Raw genomic sequence first — 18,882 nt, 5'->3', positions numbered from 1 at the left:
TTCATTCATTGTAGAATTTCCAGTTTAGGGGTGGGAGACCCATGGCTAAAATATCTGTGATTTAGCAATGGAATAAAGCAAATTAATTATCTGAATTGTTAGAGATCTCAGCCCTCCTGTGGCTTATGATGCTCCCATAGAAATCTCAAAGAGATTATTTACTCCTCAGAATAGCTTTCATTGTCCTGGCCAGTATTTTACGGGAACAGATGGTGAAGTTCTCAGTAAGACCTTCTACGTTCTTGGATGTACTTGTTTAGTGCCATAGATCATGGAGATTGCTATGAATGTCATCTGTGAGATCACAGCTCTCTCATTGCACTGTTCAAACAGAGGCATATTAGTTTGTGTCAAGTATTTCTAGATCACTCCTCTTCCGAAGTTCCAGAGGCATTTTACTGAAAGATACATGCTGTGTGTACCACATGAGAGAAATTCAATAATTATTTGGTAAAAACCAACAAGAATGAAAGGCAGCAGTAAATAAGTTAAAATACTAAAATCAGCAGCAAAGTTTATAACTTAGCAAAAGTTGGGAATGAACCCCACTTGAATATTTTTTTAAATGTCTGCTGTGGAACAAAGAACCTGCTCTTTAAGGGACGGTGGACCACTTTATTTCTCCTCAGTTAAAACTCACTTCACAGTTTTCATTTCACAGACACTTATTTTCTGCTCTGTGGATAAACAATTGTAGCACAGTGTGCTAAATGGCAGGCGATGATAGTTTAGGAGGTAAAACCGGCATGGTTGACAGCTTGTACCACAACACCTTCAACAAGAAAATTGCCGCAATATCAGAGCGGGGGGGGGGGGAGCGTTTGTGCTGAGCCCATTTGGTGTTTCATTTTGGGCACTGAAACTTTGTTAGTATTAGTTTTAGCATAGTTGCTTGGGGATTCCTTTCTTCAGACCGAGACATTTTTGGAATTTCAGTGGCCTAAAAAGGGATAGTTTACTTTTCGTGTGAGAGGTAATGTTTTAAAGCTTGCATAGATTTTGTAAATGCAGGTAACTGCTGAATGTAATATGGAAGCTAGGAATTCTGTGTGTGTGTATGAGTAAAGTGCCATCAAGTCGCAGCCGACTTATGGCGACCCCTTTGTTGGGGTTTTTAATGGCAAGAGACTAACAGAGGTGGTTTGCCAGTGCCTTCCTCTGCACAGCAACCCTGGTATTCCTTGGTGGTCTCCCATCCAAATACTAACCAGGGCTGACCCTGCTTAGCTTCTGAGATCTGACGAGATCAAGCTAGATTTCTGTTATCTGAACTTTTAGGATTTGTTATGGAAAGCCAAATAATATTGAAAGAAATTCCACCAGCAACAGGAGAGAGGGAGGCCAGTTTTATAACTGGGACCAGTGCTGATAGTGGACAAAACAACACCTCTTGGACAACTAAAATATTCATATCTATAATGTATCTAGAAATTAGCTTTTTGGTGTCTGGAAGGATGCATACCAAATGGTGGCCTGGGGGGGGGGGGAGTTCATAGTGGTTCTGATGCCAATTTGTGCCTGGGGCAATATGGTTGATGAACGTGCTATTTCAGTGCAGATGGGAGCTGTTAGATATGGGGGTGGGGTGGGAATTTTCAGAGACGGCCACCACTAGGCACTGCTTATTAAACCTCTGTAGCATCCCAAGTGATCCTGATGCAAGAGACTCTGTTCCTTCCACCTTCTTTTTAACATTGAACAATACCAGACCTGTAAAGGGCAAAACGGAACTCCTTTCTACACTGTTGGAGGAAGATGACATTGGCCTGGCTTGAATAACTGAACCCTGGTTTAAATAAAATGATGTGGTAGGCTTGTCCCAATTAACTCCACCTGGGTATGTGGTCCTTCATCAACCCTTCATTGGAGGAGGCATGGCTGTCATCCTCAGCAACAGTTCCAAGACCACCTCCATTAGGTGGAGAGTAAACCAGCAGGATTTCTAACGTGTCCCTGCTGCTCAGCACAACGTATGTACAATCAAGGCTGGATCTTGGGATGGACACACAACAGATAAGAGCAACATTTAGTTATCTGGCTGGTGGCCTTGAAATGCAAGGCTAGGAAATGAAAGCTCCTAGATAAGAACACTGTGTTTTCAAATGTATATATAATTTTGGAAGGAATGAAGTTTCCCTATCTATCAGCATATACAAAGTTAATTCTTAGGGTTGCCAGGTGCCTCTTCACCACTGGCGGGATGTTTTTGGGGCAGAGCCTGAGGAGGGCGGGGTTTGGGGAGGGGAGGGACTTCAATGCCATAAAGTTCCATTGCCAAAGCGGCCATTGTCTCCAGGGGAACTGATCTTTGTCGCCTGGAGATCTCCAGCCACCACCTGGAGGTTGGCCAACCCTATTTGCAACCCACTTTGGGGCCCAGACCCACGGGTTGGGTAATGCTGTTCTAGCTGTTTAGATACAGGCCAGCCACACAAAATGGAAGTTGGAAGGGTTCTGAAATCCCTGGCGTCTCTTTTCATATCTCCTCGAATTGTGACTGCACTCTGCCCCATCTTCGCAGCAGATAGGCATCTGGCTTGCAAATTTAAAGAGAAGCATAATAAAGCGGCAAGGCCCTGCCATTACTGTACATGTTTTGTACCCGTCCACTCTGAAGTGAACATGCTTTGGTTTGTGTGGTTTCAGTAACAACAGTTGAAACAGGGTACCTCCAGGGGTTGGTTCTGTCTCATAATGCTGGCTTGTTCTTTTTTCTCTGCTTTGCAAATAGAGCCGGTTTTGTGTGTAGTGTACTAGTGAACTTTATGCAATAGCAGGAGATCCCCAGCTAGTACCTGGAGATTGGCAACCCTATTAATACTGCTTTCTGTTCTTTCCTGAAATGGAGATACCGTCAGGGCTGCATTATGTTGCAGTTCCACAGGAGTGCAGAAAACCACCCAAATGTTATGATCCATCCAGATTTCAGTTTTCCAAGAATCTCAGTTTCCCCAACTTTCAGTTGCATTTCTGCAGTTTACTTTATGGCAGTTTTGCAGCAATTGAAACACTGAGAGTCAACAGGCTGCTTTCACTTTTGGTCAGTTTGCTACAGTGATCTGAAGTAATGCTGGAGGAGCTAGGCTACAAATCAAGAAGAGCATAGGTAGAGTGTGCTTAATTACACTTTCTGAATTTTCCCTAGCTCTTGTAATTTTTAGTTTAAGCACAGGTGTGTCTATTTTGTACTGTACCCATGACACTTTTATTAGCCCTTGTGATTATTAAAACAGGCTTTTGCAAGTATGAGCAATGCCTGCTGAAATCTTAAGACGGCAGAAACAAAATTTCCTGTGGTTAGGGGTGAGACTTCAGCATCTTGCATAGCTCCTTGCTCATCCTTGTGATTACTAAACCCAGAATATATGATGCAATTTTTTAAAAAAGTATGCAAACTAATTTATAATTTGTGCAGGTTACAGAACTCAGGATCTAGATTGCCTTGTTGCAGAAGTCCCCATTTTAAACAGGAATGCACATAATCCTGGATATGATTTTCAGCCCAGGACCATTTAGTTAGAGAGATAATGTGGCTTGTTATTTGAAGAGTTTTCTCCTGTTTTCCTAAGTAAAACTGACAGTTTGCTAATGCAAGCAGAGGTAGGAATTGATAACTTCAGTAGTTTTAAAACTCTTCTGATCAGTGGTATGCTATCAAGTTGCCTCTCATATCATTTGAACAACCCAAACCTTTGGAAATTAGCTAGCTTCTGGAGATTAAAAATAACAGTACTGTATTTCTGCACTAAGATTTTAAATTCCATGTTTGGCAATTTATCTTTGCTGCTCATTTGGAAATGACCACTAACATATGACTCTTACTGCACAAGTTATATGTAAATCAGGCCAGGGATGAACTTGATGCAGGAGAAGTAGTTGACGGAGATAATGGGGTGGGTCATCAGACATATTGAAGGAGCACCTGTGGCTCAGTAGCGGAGCATCTGTTTTGCATGGAGAGCCACTGCCAGTTAAACAATACTCAACTTGGTAGACCAGCAGTGTGACTCAATATAAGTCAGCTTCATGTATGTTCATGTGAAGAAATAAATAAAGTGGGTTTAGGATGAGTCAGTTAAGGTTGAGCAAAACAAAACTACAGGCAACACTGCATTTGTTGTTGTTGTTGTTGAATTGAGACCCTCTTCTACCAAGACTTGACTTGGGTCAAGTCGCAGCTGACTTATGGGGACCCCAGGGAGGGGCTTTCAAGGCAAGCGAGAAGCAGAGGTGGTTTGCCATTGCCTCCCTCTGCAGAGTCTTCCTTGGTGGTCTCCCATCCAAATACTAATCCTGCTTAGCTTCCAAGATCTGACGAGATCGGGCTATACTGTACCATTCCATATCCAAGAAAGTTCTACAGTTGTGCATACTGGAAGGCGTTATTATGCTGAAACAAACTGAAAGGAGACGTCCATTTTGGTTGTGGTTCACTTTGATATTATTGGTATTAATGTGGGCAAACAAATGAGAATTTGGCTGGAGGACAAAGTATCATTCTCCCAAAGTGACAGCCTTCCCAGTTATTAAGTACCATTCAAATCCCCGATGGCAGGACATGGGGGGGGGGGAAGAGTAGATACTGTAACAAAGCTACTGTACATAAACAGAAAATGTTCTGTTAAAATAACATTCCCAGCCTTGTTCAAACTAAGGACACCAGGGAGGTGCTAAGATAAGGCTAGAATGGGCATGTCTAGGCATGTTTGCAGAACACCAAGCTTGTTTGTGATGTTTGTCAGTGCCTATTGGCAAGTGGTCAGCTGAGAAAGAAAGCAGCTGGGGAATGCAAGGAATGCCTCGCAATGCAAACAATCCCATGAAATTCAGATCTATCTACAGAGATTAATTATGATAGATGATGTTTAAACACCTCATTTTCCCCACCCACCCCCTTCCCTTCCAAAGGGTTTTCTTCTCATGGCTCTAAACTGAAGAGCTAAATGACACATCGTGGCAGAAAAATGACATCCCCATACCACATTCTTCTTTCTGTCATCAGAACTGGTAGTGACAGGATGTTGGCATGCCATGAACACATGAAGCTGCCTTATACTGAATCAGACCCTTGGTCCATCAAAGTCAGTATTGTCTACTCAAACCGGTAGCGGCTCTCCAGGGTCTCAGGGTCTTTTCTTTGTTAGGTGCAGCTAGTGGTGTGTAGAAGTAGAACAAGAAGAAGAGTTGGTTTTTATACGCTGACTTTCTCTACCACTTAAGGGAGAATCAAACCGGCTTACAATCTCCTTCCCTTCCTCTCCCCACAACAGACACCTTGTGATGTAGGTGGGGCTGAGAGAGCTCTAAGAGAGTTGTGACTAGCCCAAGGTCACCCAGCTGGCTTCATGTGTAGGAGTGGGGAAACCAACCCAGTTCACCAGATTAGCGTCCGCTGCTCATGTGGAGTGGGGAATCAAACCCAGTTCTCCAGATTAGAGTTCACCTCTCCAAACCACTGCTTTTAACCACTACTCCATGCTGGCTCTCTAGACAAAGTCAATCCATTTGACCATCAATGATCTATCTTACCTTCACTAGCCATGGCTGTTGGGGTGGGTTCCCTTTTCTCTCAAGTCCCATTTTAGGAACCCTAGTTCCTTTAACCAGAGTTCTTTTATCATGAGACCTTGAGGACTGAAGTTTGGATGTTACATGTGCAAAACACATGCTCATCCAATGAGGAGAGACCACTGTTTTCAATTTATAGGCTCTGGTGAAAAAGATTTAGTTACTGTCAAAACTGCCTTGTTCTTTAAAGTGGAGGGGTTCAAGCTGTATTTAGAGGCAGCATTAGGACCAGACTTTGGGGTGAAAGTTCAGGGCCCCAGCCACCAAGGCTTAGCAGCACCCCCTCCCAAACTTTTCCCTGTAGATAGAGATGTGCAAGCTGGCTCCCACCACCATCTTCATTTATTCCCCCACTTCCTTCAGAACTCGCAGTTCCTAGAATGTTTGGCATTAACTACAATTCCCAGAATGCACTTGGGAAAGAAGAGGGGCTATCTGAGAATGTCATTCCCAGAACACCAGGTAGTTAAATGTCAGGCATTCTGTGAACTACAACTCCCAGAATGATGTGGGGGAAGAGAGAGGAAATGAGTAAGAAAGATGCAAGGATGCCCCCACTTGCAAGAATGTTCTCTCTTCTTGGCTGTCTCTCACTTTTTCCCTCATCAACAGTAGAAGATGGGTGTAGAAGGGAGAATTCTTTTCTGGTTTGGATTTTGTATTCATGCCAGAGAGAAATTTGGCAGCTGGGAAACTTACACCAAACCAAAGAAGTACAAACTTTATCCTGAGCTTTCAAATTAGTAAGATCTTGTGGTGAAGGGGGAAAGGGCATATAATAAGCTAACTGTACCGCTAGCTGTTGCTACCACTACTTTTTGAAGTGCCTCTGCTGTACCAAAGTCATACCATCTCTGACAATTCCAAATGATGCAATCAGCCCTCTATAGATGCTTCCCCAAAAGTGCTACAGTAGTATATCAAGTGTAAAGAGAAGCGTTTCCATTGCTTCCCACACTACTGGCATTGGCGAGAAAAGAGGGGAGGATATTCAAATTTCAGAGCCAACCAGAACATAGAAAACTAAGCCGTAGTCCCTAAGCGTAGTCCCTAACTGAGATTGGACACTCAGTTAGACAAAAAATGTCCTAAAATGTTGGAAATATGACAATAACAGGTGCACTTGTGTGGCATTAAACCAGGACCTGACTCAGTGTCCAGCAGTGAACTAGCAAAACAAGCAATTTGCTTGCAAGAGGCAGTATGGTTTTGAACACCATTCATTTATTTCCAGGGAGTTTCTGTACTGATACAGGGAAAACATCTGTATGGGTTTTTTATGACATTAGATAAAAAAAATTACTTCATTGTGACGTCTAGTATAAACAGTCTTGTAACAGTTAAAAAGAACAGCAGAAGGCAGATATGGCTATGGACCAATGCCAATACAAACACATGAACAGACCGAGTGCTGTCTAATAAACAGCATGCATGACCCTCAGGTGAAATTCTGGACTTATATATGTCTTGCTCTTCTTTTTGCATTGCAGCACATTAAGCACCACCAACCTGTCATCCTCCTTTGTTCCCAGCCCTCTCCTTTTATCTGTGCCATGTTGCTCTCTGCCCTTGTGCTCTAACATTTCCAGCTTTGATCGTCCACCTGTTCCAACTCTCCATTGTGTTTTCTCACATGGGATCTATTTGATAAGAGGGACCCTTCCAGCAGCTTTGCATAAAAGCTGCCATCTTCATGCTAATTAACGGGAAGTAAGCCCAATGAAAATAATGTATCATTTGCTGAAAGAGTGCACCTGGTTCTCTGAGATGGAACCTTGGACTTTCTGCATGCCAAGCAGATACTGTACCACTGAGCCATGGCCCCTCCGTAGGTAAGCAGTGCTATTTTCTTCACATCTAAAGACAATACCCAGAGTCCCAGGTAACTCAGCAAGTAAGGTCTCATTCTCAGACTATGGCATTTTTATTAAAGACTTACAGTCCAATACAGTTAGAAATATTTGCTTAATTTAAATGCTTTTGTTTTAATGGCTCATTTTGGCTTAGATTTGGATTTTTGTAAATTAGTGCAAGTCAAGAGCCAGCGTGGTGTAGTGGTTAAGAGCGGTGGACTCTAATCTGGAGAACCAGGTTTGATTCCCCACTCCTCCACATGAGCGGTGGGCGGTAAGCTGGTGAATCAGGTGGGTTTCCCCACTCTTGCACATGAAGCCTGGTGGGTGACCTTTGGCTAGTCATAGTTCTCTTAGAACTCTCTCAACCCCACCTACCTCACATGGTGTCTGTGGTGGGGAGAGGAAGGGAAGGAGATGTTGGTGCCTTGCAGTCGTCTTGTTTGTGGCTTCCTAGAGGCACCTGGTTGGCCACTGTGTGAACAGACTGCTGGACTTGACAGGCCTTGGTCTGATCCAGCAGGGCCTTTCTTATGTTCTTATGAGATTGTAAGCCAGTTTGATTCTCCTTAAAAGGTAAAGAAAGTCGGCATATAAAATCCAACTGTTCTTCTTAACTATCTGATGCTTTTCCACTCATTAACTATAAATAGAGGTTATCTGGTTCTTTTGAGATTAATCCAGAGGAAACAACCAACCCAAATGAACTACTATTACTACTACTTCTACTTCTTCTCCTTCTCCTCCTCACGTCATTTAAAACTGCATCATGCTTAACTGTTATTATACTTGCTGTCCTAACAATCCTTAGACCCACAAGTGCCGGATCTGGCTAAGTATACAGTGCCTGGTAGAATTTTCTACAGAATTTGGATGCAGTATTTTGCTACAGCTAGGGAAGATGTCTGTCTCTGGATGCGCTAGAGTAGGGCTAATAGGTTAAACGAGGCAGAAGGACTGTGGGCCATGGGAAAGGACTGGAGCACATCATGTGTAGAGACACCTATAGAACTCTGCTTATTCCCATATTGTTAGGAAAAATTTATTACAAACGTGGAATAAATATAAAGGTTTTTTTGAAAGCAAAACTCCTGGTTGGATTAACCCCATAGAAGCATTTATGAGAAGAGGTGTACATTTAAATTTGGATTGTGATAATTACAGAGAAATGATAGAATATAAAGACGGGATATGGGTGCTGAAATCTCGAGAAGAACTTCAAATTAAAGATTGGTTTATGTACTATAAATTAAGGGATGTATTTAGTAAAGATAATAGGTTGGGTTTTAATCAAACCAAATCTAACTTTGAGATTATATTATCTAAGGGTAATAAAGGATTGATAGGAAGGATTTATAAAGCATTTATAGAAATGAATTTAGAACAGGAAAGGATTAAACCAGTGATGGTGAAATGGATGAGGGATCTAGGTTACAATATAGATTTGGAGATATGGGAAAATTTGTGGGAAAAGGAGTTTAAATTTACTATTACCAATGAAATAAGAGAAAATTTATATAAAATGTTTTATAGATGGCACATAACCCCAGTACTATTAAGTAAAATGAAAAAAGATGACAAGGCTCTTTGTTGGAAATGCGGTACAGATATAGGTACATTTATGCATGGTGGTTTTGTAAAAAAAATAGGAGGTTCTGGAGATTAGTTTTGAATGAAACTAATAATTTGATTAAATCAAAAATAAAAAAGATCCCGCTTTTTGTTTATTGGGTATTCCTAAAAAAGATTTAGATAAAGGTAACTAAGTCATATGTCAATACAGCTTTGCTGCAGCAAGAATTATAATTGCCAAAAAATGGAAGCAAATAAATAAACCTTCAATTATAGAGTGGAGAGAAAAACTTTGGATATATATGCGGATGGCCAAAATTACAGATTTTTTACATGGTAAAGATATGGATGAATTTAAACATACATGGTCAAAGGCCGCCGCATATTGGGATAAATTGGCAAAAACGGATTTTAAAGGTATAGTTAATGAATTATAGTTCAATGTGATTTTTAATTAATTATTATAATAATAGGTTTTTATATACTGTCATAACACCTCGCCGGAAGTCCAATGGTGAAGGGCACTGTGGTGGGTGGTAGGGTTTAAGGTTTAGGGCACTATAGGCTTTTATAAAAAGAAAAGTTAGTAAATAATGTATTAGTAGCGTATTAGTGCTCTGTATATGTTTTTGTGTATTTTATGTTTCTTTTTTGTTGTTGATGTATTGGATTATGATTTTATTATTATTATTAATTTATTTTTTGTATGTCTTATAAAATCAATAAAAAAATTAAAAAAAGAACTCTGCTTCACCTTTTGAAGCATTAACTAGATCTTTTCACTTTTTCTGTGAAATTGTGAGAGCTTGAAATTCTTTTTTCTTTAATGAAAGCCTGGGTTTTAAGACATCTGGAGGTGGGGGACTCTGGTTTCTGTAGAGCTGAGGGGAGTTTTAAGAGCAGCTTGTGATGTGGCATGACAGGCTGCTATTCAGACCAAATTCTCACTGGCTTTGAGCAAGTCCTTTGACTTACCTAAAATAGCATTTCAGATCACAGCCCAAATGTCCACTTTCATGCAAGTCAGTGCAGCTGCTAGGAAAACTGTAAGGCATAACCTATGAGCTCTACAGCAACATCTTCCATTTGTGTAATACAAAGCCATGTGCAAAAGAAAATGTTGCCATATTGAGCTTTCCTCAATATGGCAAAAATGAAAGCCTGGGTTTTAAGACATCTGAAGAGAGCCAGCATGGTGTAGTGGTTAAGAGTGGTGATTTGGAGCGGTGGAGTCTGATCTGGAGAACTGGGTTTGATTCCCCACTCCTACACATAAGCTACGGAGGCTAATCTGGTGAACTGGATTTGTTTTCCTGCTCCTACACATGAAGCCAGCTGGGTGACCTTGGACTAGTCACACTCTCTCAGCCCCACCTACCTCACAGCGTGTGTGTTGTGGGGAGGGGAAGGGAAGGTAATTGTAAGCCAGTTTGATTCTTCCTTAAGTGGTAGAGAAATTTGGCATATAAAAGCCAACTCTTCTTCTTCTTCCTCCTCCTCCTCTTCCTCCTCCTCCTCCTCTTCTTCTTCCTTTTCCTAAATTGGGAGGGAGAAGATTGCTCTCTATGTGTAACAAAGAAAAACATTAAGACTAAGTGGTGGAAGTTGTCAAGAAATGTGACAAATTGTATGGGAATGGCTAAATGGTTGGGTGCCAGCCTCCAATTTCTCTTCCAGTAGTCTTTCAATAAATGAAGTGCTTTACACTGAGTCAGACCATATTGTCTCAAGTAGTGGCTTTTCATATCACCTGCAGTACAGTTTTTCTGGAAATAGCTCCAAGTTAATTCCACAACTGCTTGCAGGGAAAGCTGGAGTCCCTGCAGTATTATTATGACCTTATCATTGTGCCTTGATTGTATTCTGTCTGTCTTTTCTGAAAGATGGCTGTTGTTTTTTAATTTTCTTTTTATTCTCACAGTAGCCTGTAAGATCAGCCAAGTTCAAGGGTCATGCAGGAAACTTCATGGAGATTTGAACCCTTCTTTCCCCCAGTCCATTTCTCTTAACCACTGTACCAAACTGGCTGTGAATAGGAAGGAGTTAGGCTAGTGATCCCTGAACAGATTTTATAGCTGTTGTAAGCTTGGGTAACGTAGAATTGGCTCAGCCCAGTGCCACCCTGTTCTTTCTCAAACACGGGTCTCCTATTTCTTGCTGCCATGGAATAGGCACAGAGTCCTTCAAGTTAGAGTTTTCGTGCTAAGCCTAAAATCTCCTTGCCTGCCTGTCTGTCTCTCATTTGATCTGTATTTTTCCAGTCCCTTTAGTGCTTCTGTCATTTCCATTTCCAACCTTTACTCTATCTCTGCTTGTATCATGCCTTCATGGCTCCTTCAGCCTCCACGCTGGATGCCTCTTCACAGTTTGTACAATTCTCCGCCCTGTGCTGTCTGGGGGAACTTTTTGAAAGCTATCCATTCCTTCACTTTACTATAGGATCTTCTCGATTCCCTCTCCTGCTCCTCTTGGATCTACCTGTTTCCCACCAGCTCTGGGAAAAATGGTGGCCCAGGCTGAGGTGAGGTGCTGGTGTTGGATTTCCGCCATCTGCTCATCTTTTAAGCTTGCAGCAATAGATGAGGAGAAGTGCCAAGAAGGGGACCCACCCACCAAGCTTCGAAGCACTACTGCAGATGTTCTCAACCAGCAGCGTGGTAGTCTTTCAACGGGGGCCTGAGTGAGACAGTTATTGCTGCAGCCATCCCCATAGCTTTCTTCAGCTCTCTTCGGGTTCGAGTGGGGCTTGCCCATTTGTCGCTAGTACTGCGCTTGATTTGGCTTCTGCAGTCTCACTTGTCAATGTCCTTTGGTTTGTAGCCCACTTGTGCCATCTCAAAATAAACTTGGCTTGTGCCACTTCGACTCGCTGTGGATCATGAAAGTAAAAACCATGAAGAGTTCTCACTTGTGCCTGAGGTTTAGCTCTGAGTTTCGCATCCCAGGGCCACACCTGTACAGAAGTCAATTTCTTGCCACTTTGAGTTCTGCATGGCTCTGTGGAAGAGTCTCCTTTTTGCCATTCTAAGCTTTTGAGCATTCCCCAAAGCCCTCAGTGCAGTGGCGCACTGGTTCAAGCTGGTTCCATCTGCAGTAACCAAGGCAACTCCATGGCATGTCTCTGGAGGAACCAGAATGAAGCCCTGTTCAGTGTCTGCTCTCAGTCCCCTAGCTGCAGCAGTGTATATTGGGAAGAATATTGTAATCTGATTCAGATATTAGTTTTGGCTTGGCTTCAGGCAAGATGTATGTTTTGGAACGGTGCGTGTACTTTTGCAATAAGAAGATTTCTATTCACGTTAAGAGGAGAGAAACGAAGGTTGCATTTGGAGTGGTTCTACAATGCAGGGCTAGACAAACAGCTCATTTGTTCTAGAGATTGTGAAAAGTTGAAAGATCCTTTTGAACACCCGGTGGTATACACCTTTAATCCCAGAGCACAGAGAACAGCAGTATTGACACAGTTGCCTCCAAGCATGGAAGGCTGAAAGGTGGAATTCAGAGAACTTGGCCACTTCATACACAACACTGTTTGCAAACTGAATGCTCCTCATTGGTTACCGGGAAACTAAAGACCAGAGAACCCTGCCAAACTCCAGCATCAGGATTAGCAAAGATTCCTGTTCCTCTTAAAGCTGACATGTACAGCAACATCATGACACTTGCCTAACACATGAATTGTCAAAGGGCCATATTTTCTCCAGCGCTGTGGAACTTTGCAGTGAAGGTTTGGGAGATCTTGTGGAAACTTGGTGCATGTGAACATTTGCTTTCAGAATCTGAAATTGGGAAAGGAAGCTTACGGATGTCCTGTCACTTAAAAAGTTGAAAGCGGACATGCTTCGTTTCATCAGCCAGGGGAGGGGCATGCAGAAGGTCCCAGGTTCAATCCCCGGCATCTCCAGTTAAAGGGACTAGGCAAGTAGATGATGTGAAAGACCTCTGCCTGAGACCCTGGAGAGCCGCTGCCGGTCTGAGTAGACAGTACTGACTTTGATGGACCAAGTGTCTGATTCAGTATAAGGCAGCTTCATGTGTTCATCTGACAGGGGGCCCCAGATCCATAGAAACGGCAGCTGCCTGAACAGAAGGCAAGGGTAGTTGGATACGGTCCCCCGTTTCCTGGGAACAGTGTTTTGGCAAACGGGGGAGAGGGTGTCTCGGATGTCCTCAGTGTGGTTGACATCTTATAAATAAATCTAGTATAAAATTTGCCACTTGCCATTTAGGGAGCTGTGTATAGACTGTCAGTAGAAGAAAACAGCATTAATTTATTTACACAATTTATACCCTGCTGTTCTGCCCTCATTAGGGCAGCATTGTGAGTCTGTAGCTCCCCATACCACATTGTAGATACTTCCAACAAATACAGGTATGTTTTTTGATTCACCTATGCACATACCTGTTGCTTGGCAAAGCATCACTCACTGACTTGTACCCAAGTGAATTACCACTGTTATTGAGTAGTGTGTGTAAGAAGAGAACGAATTCTCTCCTGAATTTTCATGGGCTTCAGTTTTTAATGTGAAGGCTGTTTGGAAAGGAAAGCGAAAAAGGTTCACAAAAAAATCCTGCTGCTAATTTTTTTTTTAAATAGCTTTTAAAAAACATTTATATTATGTGGTCTTAGCCAATTGGGGATCACATAATGAACATACTGTCACAGTGCTATATAGCCAATCAAGTTTGACTGCTTGATGACATCTCTGAGTGCAAATAAAATACTCCCATTAACTTCTCTATGAATGGGAGGGGAACACATCCCTTTTTGCTAGGCATCTAGACAAGTTTGCTCTGATTGCATTGCCTTTTGGCACTACAAGTCACAACTTTTGCCTGACTCATCTCTACATGTGTCATCTCTGCATTTCTCATGGCTCATTGAAGAAGAATGTGTATAGATACTTTCATTAAGATGTATATATTGCGACCTCAGCCTGGGACTCCAGAGAATGTGCACATGAAACTCCTGTCCATAACTGTCCAGAACTCAAAGGGCTTGAACCAGAAATCTCAGTGATTATGTGTACTAAGTCCTTAGAGCTTTTTATTAAGCGCAACAGGGAATAGGTTTGATTAGTAGGACAGAAGAAGCATTGGGATTGGCCGGATGACTCATGAATACCATGTAACTGGTCTTTTGGCCTTGTCTGATCAACAGAGTACTGCCTCCTATCTGGTGAATTTCTAGGGTTGCCAACAGGCCTGGAGAAAAATGCCCTGTACATTTAATCTCTCCCCCCCCATCAAGTCACAGCTGACTTATGGTGACCCTGTAGGGTTTTCAAGGCAAGAGACATTCAGAGGTGAACTGGAAAATGCACTCTCCAAGTCTAGATACCAGTTCAGCTCCAACCTGGTCTTGATGGATATTTTATGAGTAGGATTGTCAGCTCTAGGTTGGGAATTACTTGGAGATTTTGGGGTGGGGCCTGAGGAAGGCGGGGTTTAGAGAGGGGAGGGACTTCAATGGCATCGAGTCCAATTGCCAAAGGGGCCATTTTCTTTAGGGGAACTGATCTCTGTCACCTGGAGATGAGTTGTAATAGAGGGAGATCTCCAGCCACCACCTAGCAGTTGACAACTCTGTTTATGACCATGTGCCAATTTTGTGAAATCATTCCATCTTGTAAAATGAGTGGGTCATTGCATTTTACCCACAATGTCAATTATCAGCAAATGAAAATATTTCAGTTTGCTGCCATATTGTTTGAATACTGTGAGGAAAACTGTATATTCATAGAAACGTAAAGGGTTAGATTTGAATGGCTAAAGGTTTATGGTTATTGAAAAAAATAATTATAAGAAAACATGCTTAACATGTTATTCTATGTGGAAAGAAATTATTAAATGTATCCTTCCCCCCTTTAGCTATTAGTATTTAAAATATTTGTAGGAAGGTGGATTTATACTGAAGTATTAACTATTTAATTTAATAATTAAATCCTACTTCATGGAAAATATTAGTTTATTTTACAGTTTCAAAATAAGGTGCACAATCTTTGATAATCTGCTTAAACAAGATTTTTGTTCTGATTTGCGTTGCAAATTTCAAAGCTGATTAGAATGGTAACAATGTCTTCTATGAAATGTCTTCGCTATCTGCAGAAGTTTACTTGATCCCACTGATCACCTTCTATTCATACCTATCTACACTGCTTTGGAGGACATTAATTATAGTTTGTGAAAAGCCTTTGAAAACCTTGGCTATTAAGGTGCATAATATAAAGGACGAGAATTGGACCATTTGATCACTTTATTATTCAATGTCCCAAGCAAATGCACAATTCCTGGGCAAATGTTTGTTTCTGTGTAACAACATAAAGAAATGTTTTAGCTGATCTAATTAATGCAGGTCCAAATGGTGAGCTTAGACTTGCAGTAAGCTGGTAGGATGCTGGTTTAATGTAGTGTAACTTTTTCAATGGTCCTCTAATGGCTTATCTATTAACTAATGTCAGGGGGAAGAAGGTCTAGAGTTTTGAGTTCTGAACTGTAGTTACTGCTGCCTCCACTTCATAGTATTAGATGCTAAAACAGTTGAGTGTTGGAATTAATTAACCCTTGGGTTAAGTGTTGCAATTAATAGTTAAGTCCTATATGCATTGATCGTGTGGCAGAATTTGGAAATATATCCAGAAGAAAATAGGTACAGCCTCACCCGAAGGATATTTGAAGCATGGCCCGTTGTAGCTGAGATAAGTTATTGTGGTAACCTTGGGTGGTAGATTTGGCATATTGGTGGCAGACTTTGCTTTTGTCCTTGGCACCACATTGGCACCACCACCATCACCCTCCCACCCAGCAGCCAGAGCACCTAACATTGCTTCCTCCTCTTTCTTTGGGCATTTTTAAGCAGAGTGCCCCAAGAGGTCCTTTCCCAGTAGAGCTTCCCAAACTCTTCCAGGCATAAGAGTTAGGAAAGTCCCGTTGGCAATGCTATGCTTAATGATACTCAGGGGGAAAATAGGGAAGGCGCATTATCTTCTCTGGTTCCTGGGTGGGGAGGATGAAGGCACCCAGGAGGGATGGCGGGGAGCAGCACCCCTCAAGCAGCACCCCTTGTGGAGCTACCAGTGGTTACAAGAAATGCAGGAACCAATGAAAAGGAAAGCAACAACAGCTTTTTATTCCTTGCCGTTTTTTTTAGGTTCTGTAACTGCTTTGCTACGGACAACTAATTAGCACGAGTACATTTGGGAGGAGGGAAAAAAAAGACAGGCGTGCAATCCCCTGGAGTTTTTGGCTGAGGCAGTTTTACCATTGAATCATTGTCCTGACATTTCCTTTTCAAAATGGGGTTTTCCTAAGGATGTGTTGTATTTTAAGGGAAAATAACGAGTTGCGTTTTCCAAGTCATGTGGGTGTTCTAAAGATTGGCTTTGCTTATTGAGTCCCATATTGTCTTATTTCAGTTGAAATCAACACGATGGAGCACACTTTCATTGTAGCAAAGTGTTAAGAAAGAAATAATGGGTTGGATTTTGTATAAGCTCCATGCGTGGAAGCACAACTTCCCTGCTTGTGTGGTGTAGTGGTTAAGAGCGGTGGTTTGGAGCGGTGGAGTCTGATCTGGAGAACTGGGTTGGTTTCTCCACTCCTACACATGAAGCCAGCTGGGTGACCTTGGGCTAGTCACAGCTCTCTCAGCCCCACCTACCTCACAGGGTGTCTGTTGTGTGGAGGGAAAGGTGATTGTAAGCTGGTTTGATTCTTCCTTAAGTGGTAGAGAAAGTCATCATATAAAAACCAACTCTTCTTCTTCTTCCCCACTCCTGTTGCAGCCTGAAATGCTTCTCTCAAAATGCTGCTCTTGGGGAACAGGAGAACTGCAAGGAGGAGCAGAGGGCTGCTGCAGCCGGGGGGTGGGGGGAGATAGGCAAAAATCACCCCTCCCCTTGAGTCCATGGAACTGTGATTGGTAGTTGACGTGAACCACAATATTTGTATCCTAATTGCAATGGTTTTCTTTCTTTTTTTACAGAATTGTCAAACTTTTAACAGCCTTAGCTGCCTTAGCACCACAGTGGATGACTGCTCTCAGCAAAATCAGTTCTCTCCTGGCATCAGCAGCACCAAATCATGGAAGACAACATCTCTTTGCACCTTGGATGTCATGCCAGGCAGGACACCAGCCTGTACCCCCGTGCCAGAGCCTCACTCAAATGCAGAAGAATGTAAAGCTAGCAAAGAAGACGATTTCTCCTATGAGGAGTCTGAATATTGTGCCACAGAAGATGAGAGCAGTAGGAAAGAAGATGAAAACTCCTCATGGAGGAACAGTGGGACAGGAGGGGATAATGTCTTTCCTTTGGATGGTGAATTAGACATTGAGCAAATAGAAAACAACTGAGAACGCAAAATGGATTATCTGTCTGCATCAGAGTTTTAGGAGTGGGAAAATTTCACAGACGTTAATGTAGGCAGAGAAGAAAATCCACATTCTCCATCTCCTTGGCAGGTAGGAGAGGACCTTTGCCAAACATTTGTCAGGTATCGCGTTAAACCTTGAAACTTTTTAGAACTACTGTAGCCCAGGAGGTTTTGTAAACAAGCTTTAGAGAATGCATCCAAATTACATCAGCACATTTTTAAAAAAAAGAAGCTTTGCAGATGTATCAAAACTTGAAATTGTGGGACGTTGGAATGAGAGCAACAGGATTTGTGTTTGGAACAGGTCTTAAGGAAAAAGGAATGGCCAGATCATTAAATGCTGGTTATCATTCACAAAATTAGGTAACAAATCTTCTAGGAGAGGCAGCTGGGCCACCCTCTGTCTCATTAGAATCCTGATCCCCTTTGGCTTTTGACTTGGAAAGTCAAGATTTTTCTTTCCTTCTGGAATGGGAGGGGGCTGATTTCAGTTCTAAAACTGCATCTCAGGTATCCTTAGCCAAGGGAAGAAAGGTGCAGATGATCAATTTTATCTGAATTAATTTTCTATTTGATTGTTTTTTCAGATTGCATCCAGGTCTCACAAACCAGGCTTTGCAGTCCTAGACTGTAAAGTCAAAATTCTCAGTCATAATAGCCTGCTAGTTCTGCAACCATCCGTAGTGACATGAAAAGAAAGCACAGTGCATTTGCTGTGGCCAAGTATAAGAGCTATAAGCATAAGGAGGCTTGCGCGCTTATAGCTAATGTGGATATAGGCGCATAACTAGATGTGCATTTGCATCATCGCTGTTCCAGGATGCACTGAACTGGTTGAACATGCCAATGCAGATGGATATGTGCACACACACACACACACACACACACAATTCGAGGCCTCTTTATTGTGCAAATAATTGTATGCAACTAGAGCAGGATCAAGGCCATTGACCCAGTTGGGGGATGGGGGATCCAATACATTAGTGCATCTAAAAATTAAAAATAAATGGCAGTGCTATATCCATAAGGCTAAACATGTTTGGGTTACATAGTGTGAGACAGAAATGCATTGGAATAACAAAGGGGTTAGTCAGTAATGGAGGTTCTTAAGATTAGTGCTTGAAATCTGAAAAGGATCCTAAATACATTGTTTCTCTCTGGAGAAGAGAGCATATGGTCTCCTCGCTGCATTTTGTACAGCCCGTCACTCCCATCTGGCAGCAGACATCTAGCAAACCACATTCATCACCAGGAAGGACTAAGGGTGACTCCTTATTTTGCATGCACGACATATTGTTGATATCATTCCCATCTCCCACAAATGGTTGTATTGGGCAGGAACATCACTGCATTCACTTTCAGGTCTCTTCAGCAGCAGAGAAACAAAATGGCAGTGTATATGCAACAGTGTTGGATGCCTGTAATGTGTAAGGCCTGGATACCTTGTGCATTACTACATAAACGACCCTTTCTTCCACCCCCATCCCCACCCCATGGAAGATATAGTGGAATGCTT

The 18,882-nt window shown here is 42.1% G+C and overlaps 1 protein-coding gene across 1 annotated transcript in view; it reads left to right on the top strand.

Annotated features, from left to right (window-relative positions):
- Nucleotides 1-17,787, top strand: part of FAM53B (family with sequence similarity 53 member B) — a 97,849-nt gene extending 80,062 nt beyond the window's left edge. The window contains exon 4 of the mRNA XM_056849822.1: nt 16,978-17,787. Coding sequence (XP_056705800.1) covers nt 16,978-17,346 — 369 coding nt within the window. The 3' untranslated portion in view covers nt 17,347-17,787. The remainder of the gene's footprint in view (nt 1-16,977) is intronic.
- The last annotated feature ends 1,095 nt before the right edge of the window (nt 17,788-18,882 follow it).

The sequence above is a fragment of the Euleptes europaea genome, chromosome 5, assembly GCF_029931775.1.
Source record: "Euleptes europaea isolate rEulEur1 chromosome 5, rEulEur1.hap1, whole genome shotgun sequence".
NCBI classification, from domain to species: Eukaryota; Metazoa; Chordata; class Lepidosauria; order Squamata; family Sphaerodactylidae; genus Euleptes; species Euleptes europaea.
This window is presented reverse-complemented; position numbering and strand designations above follow the sequence as displayed.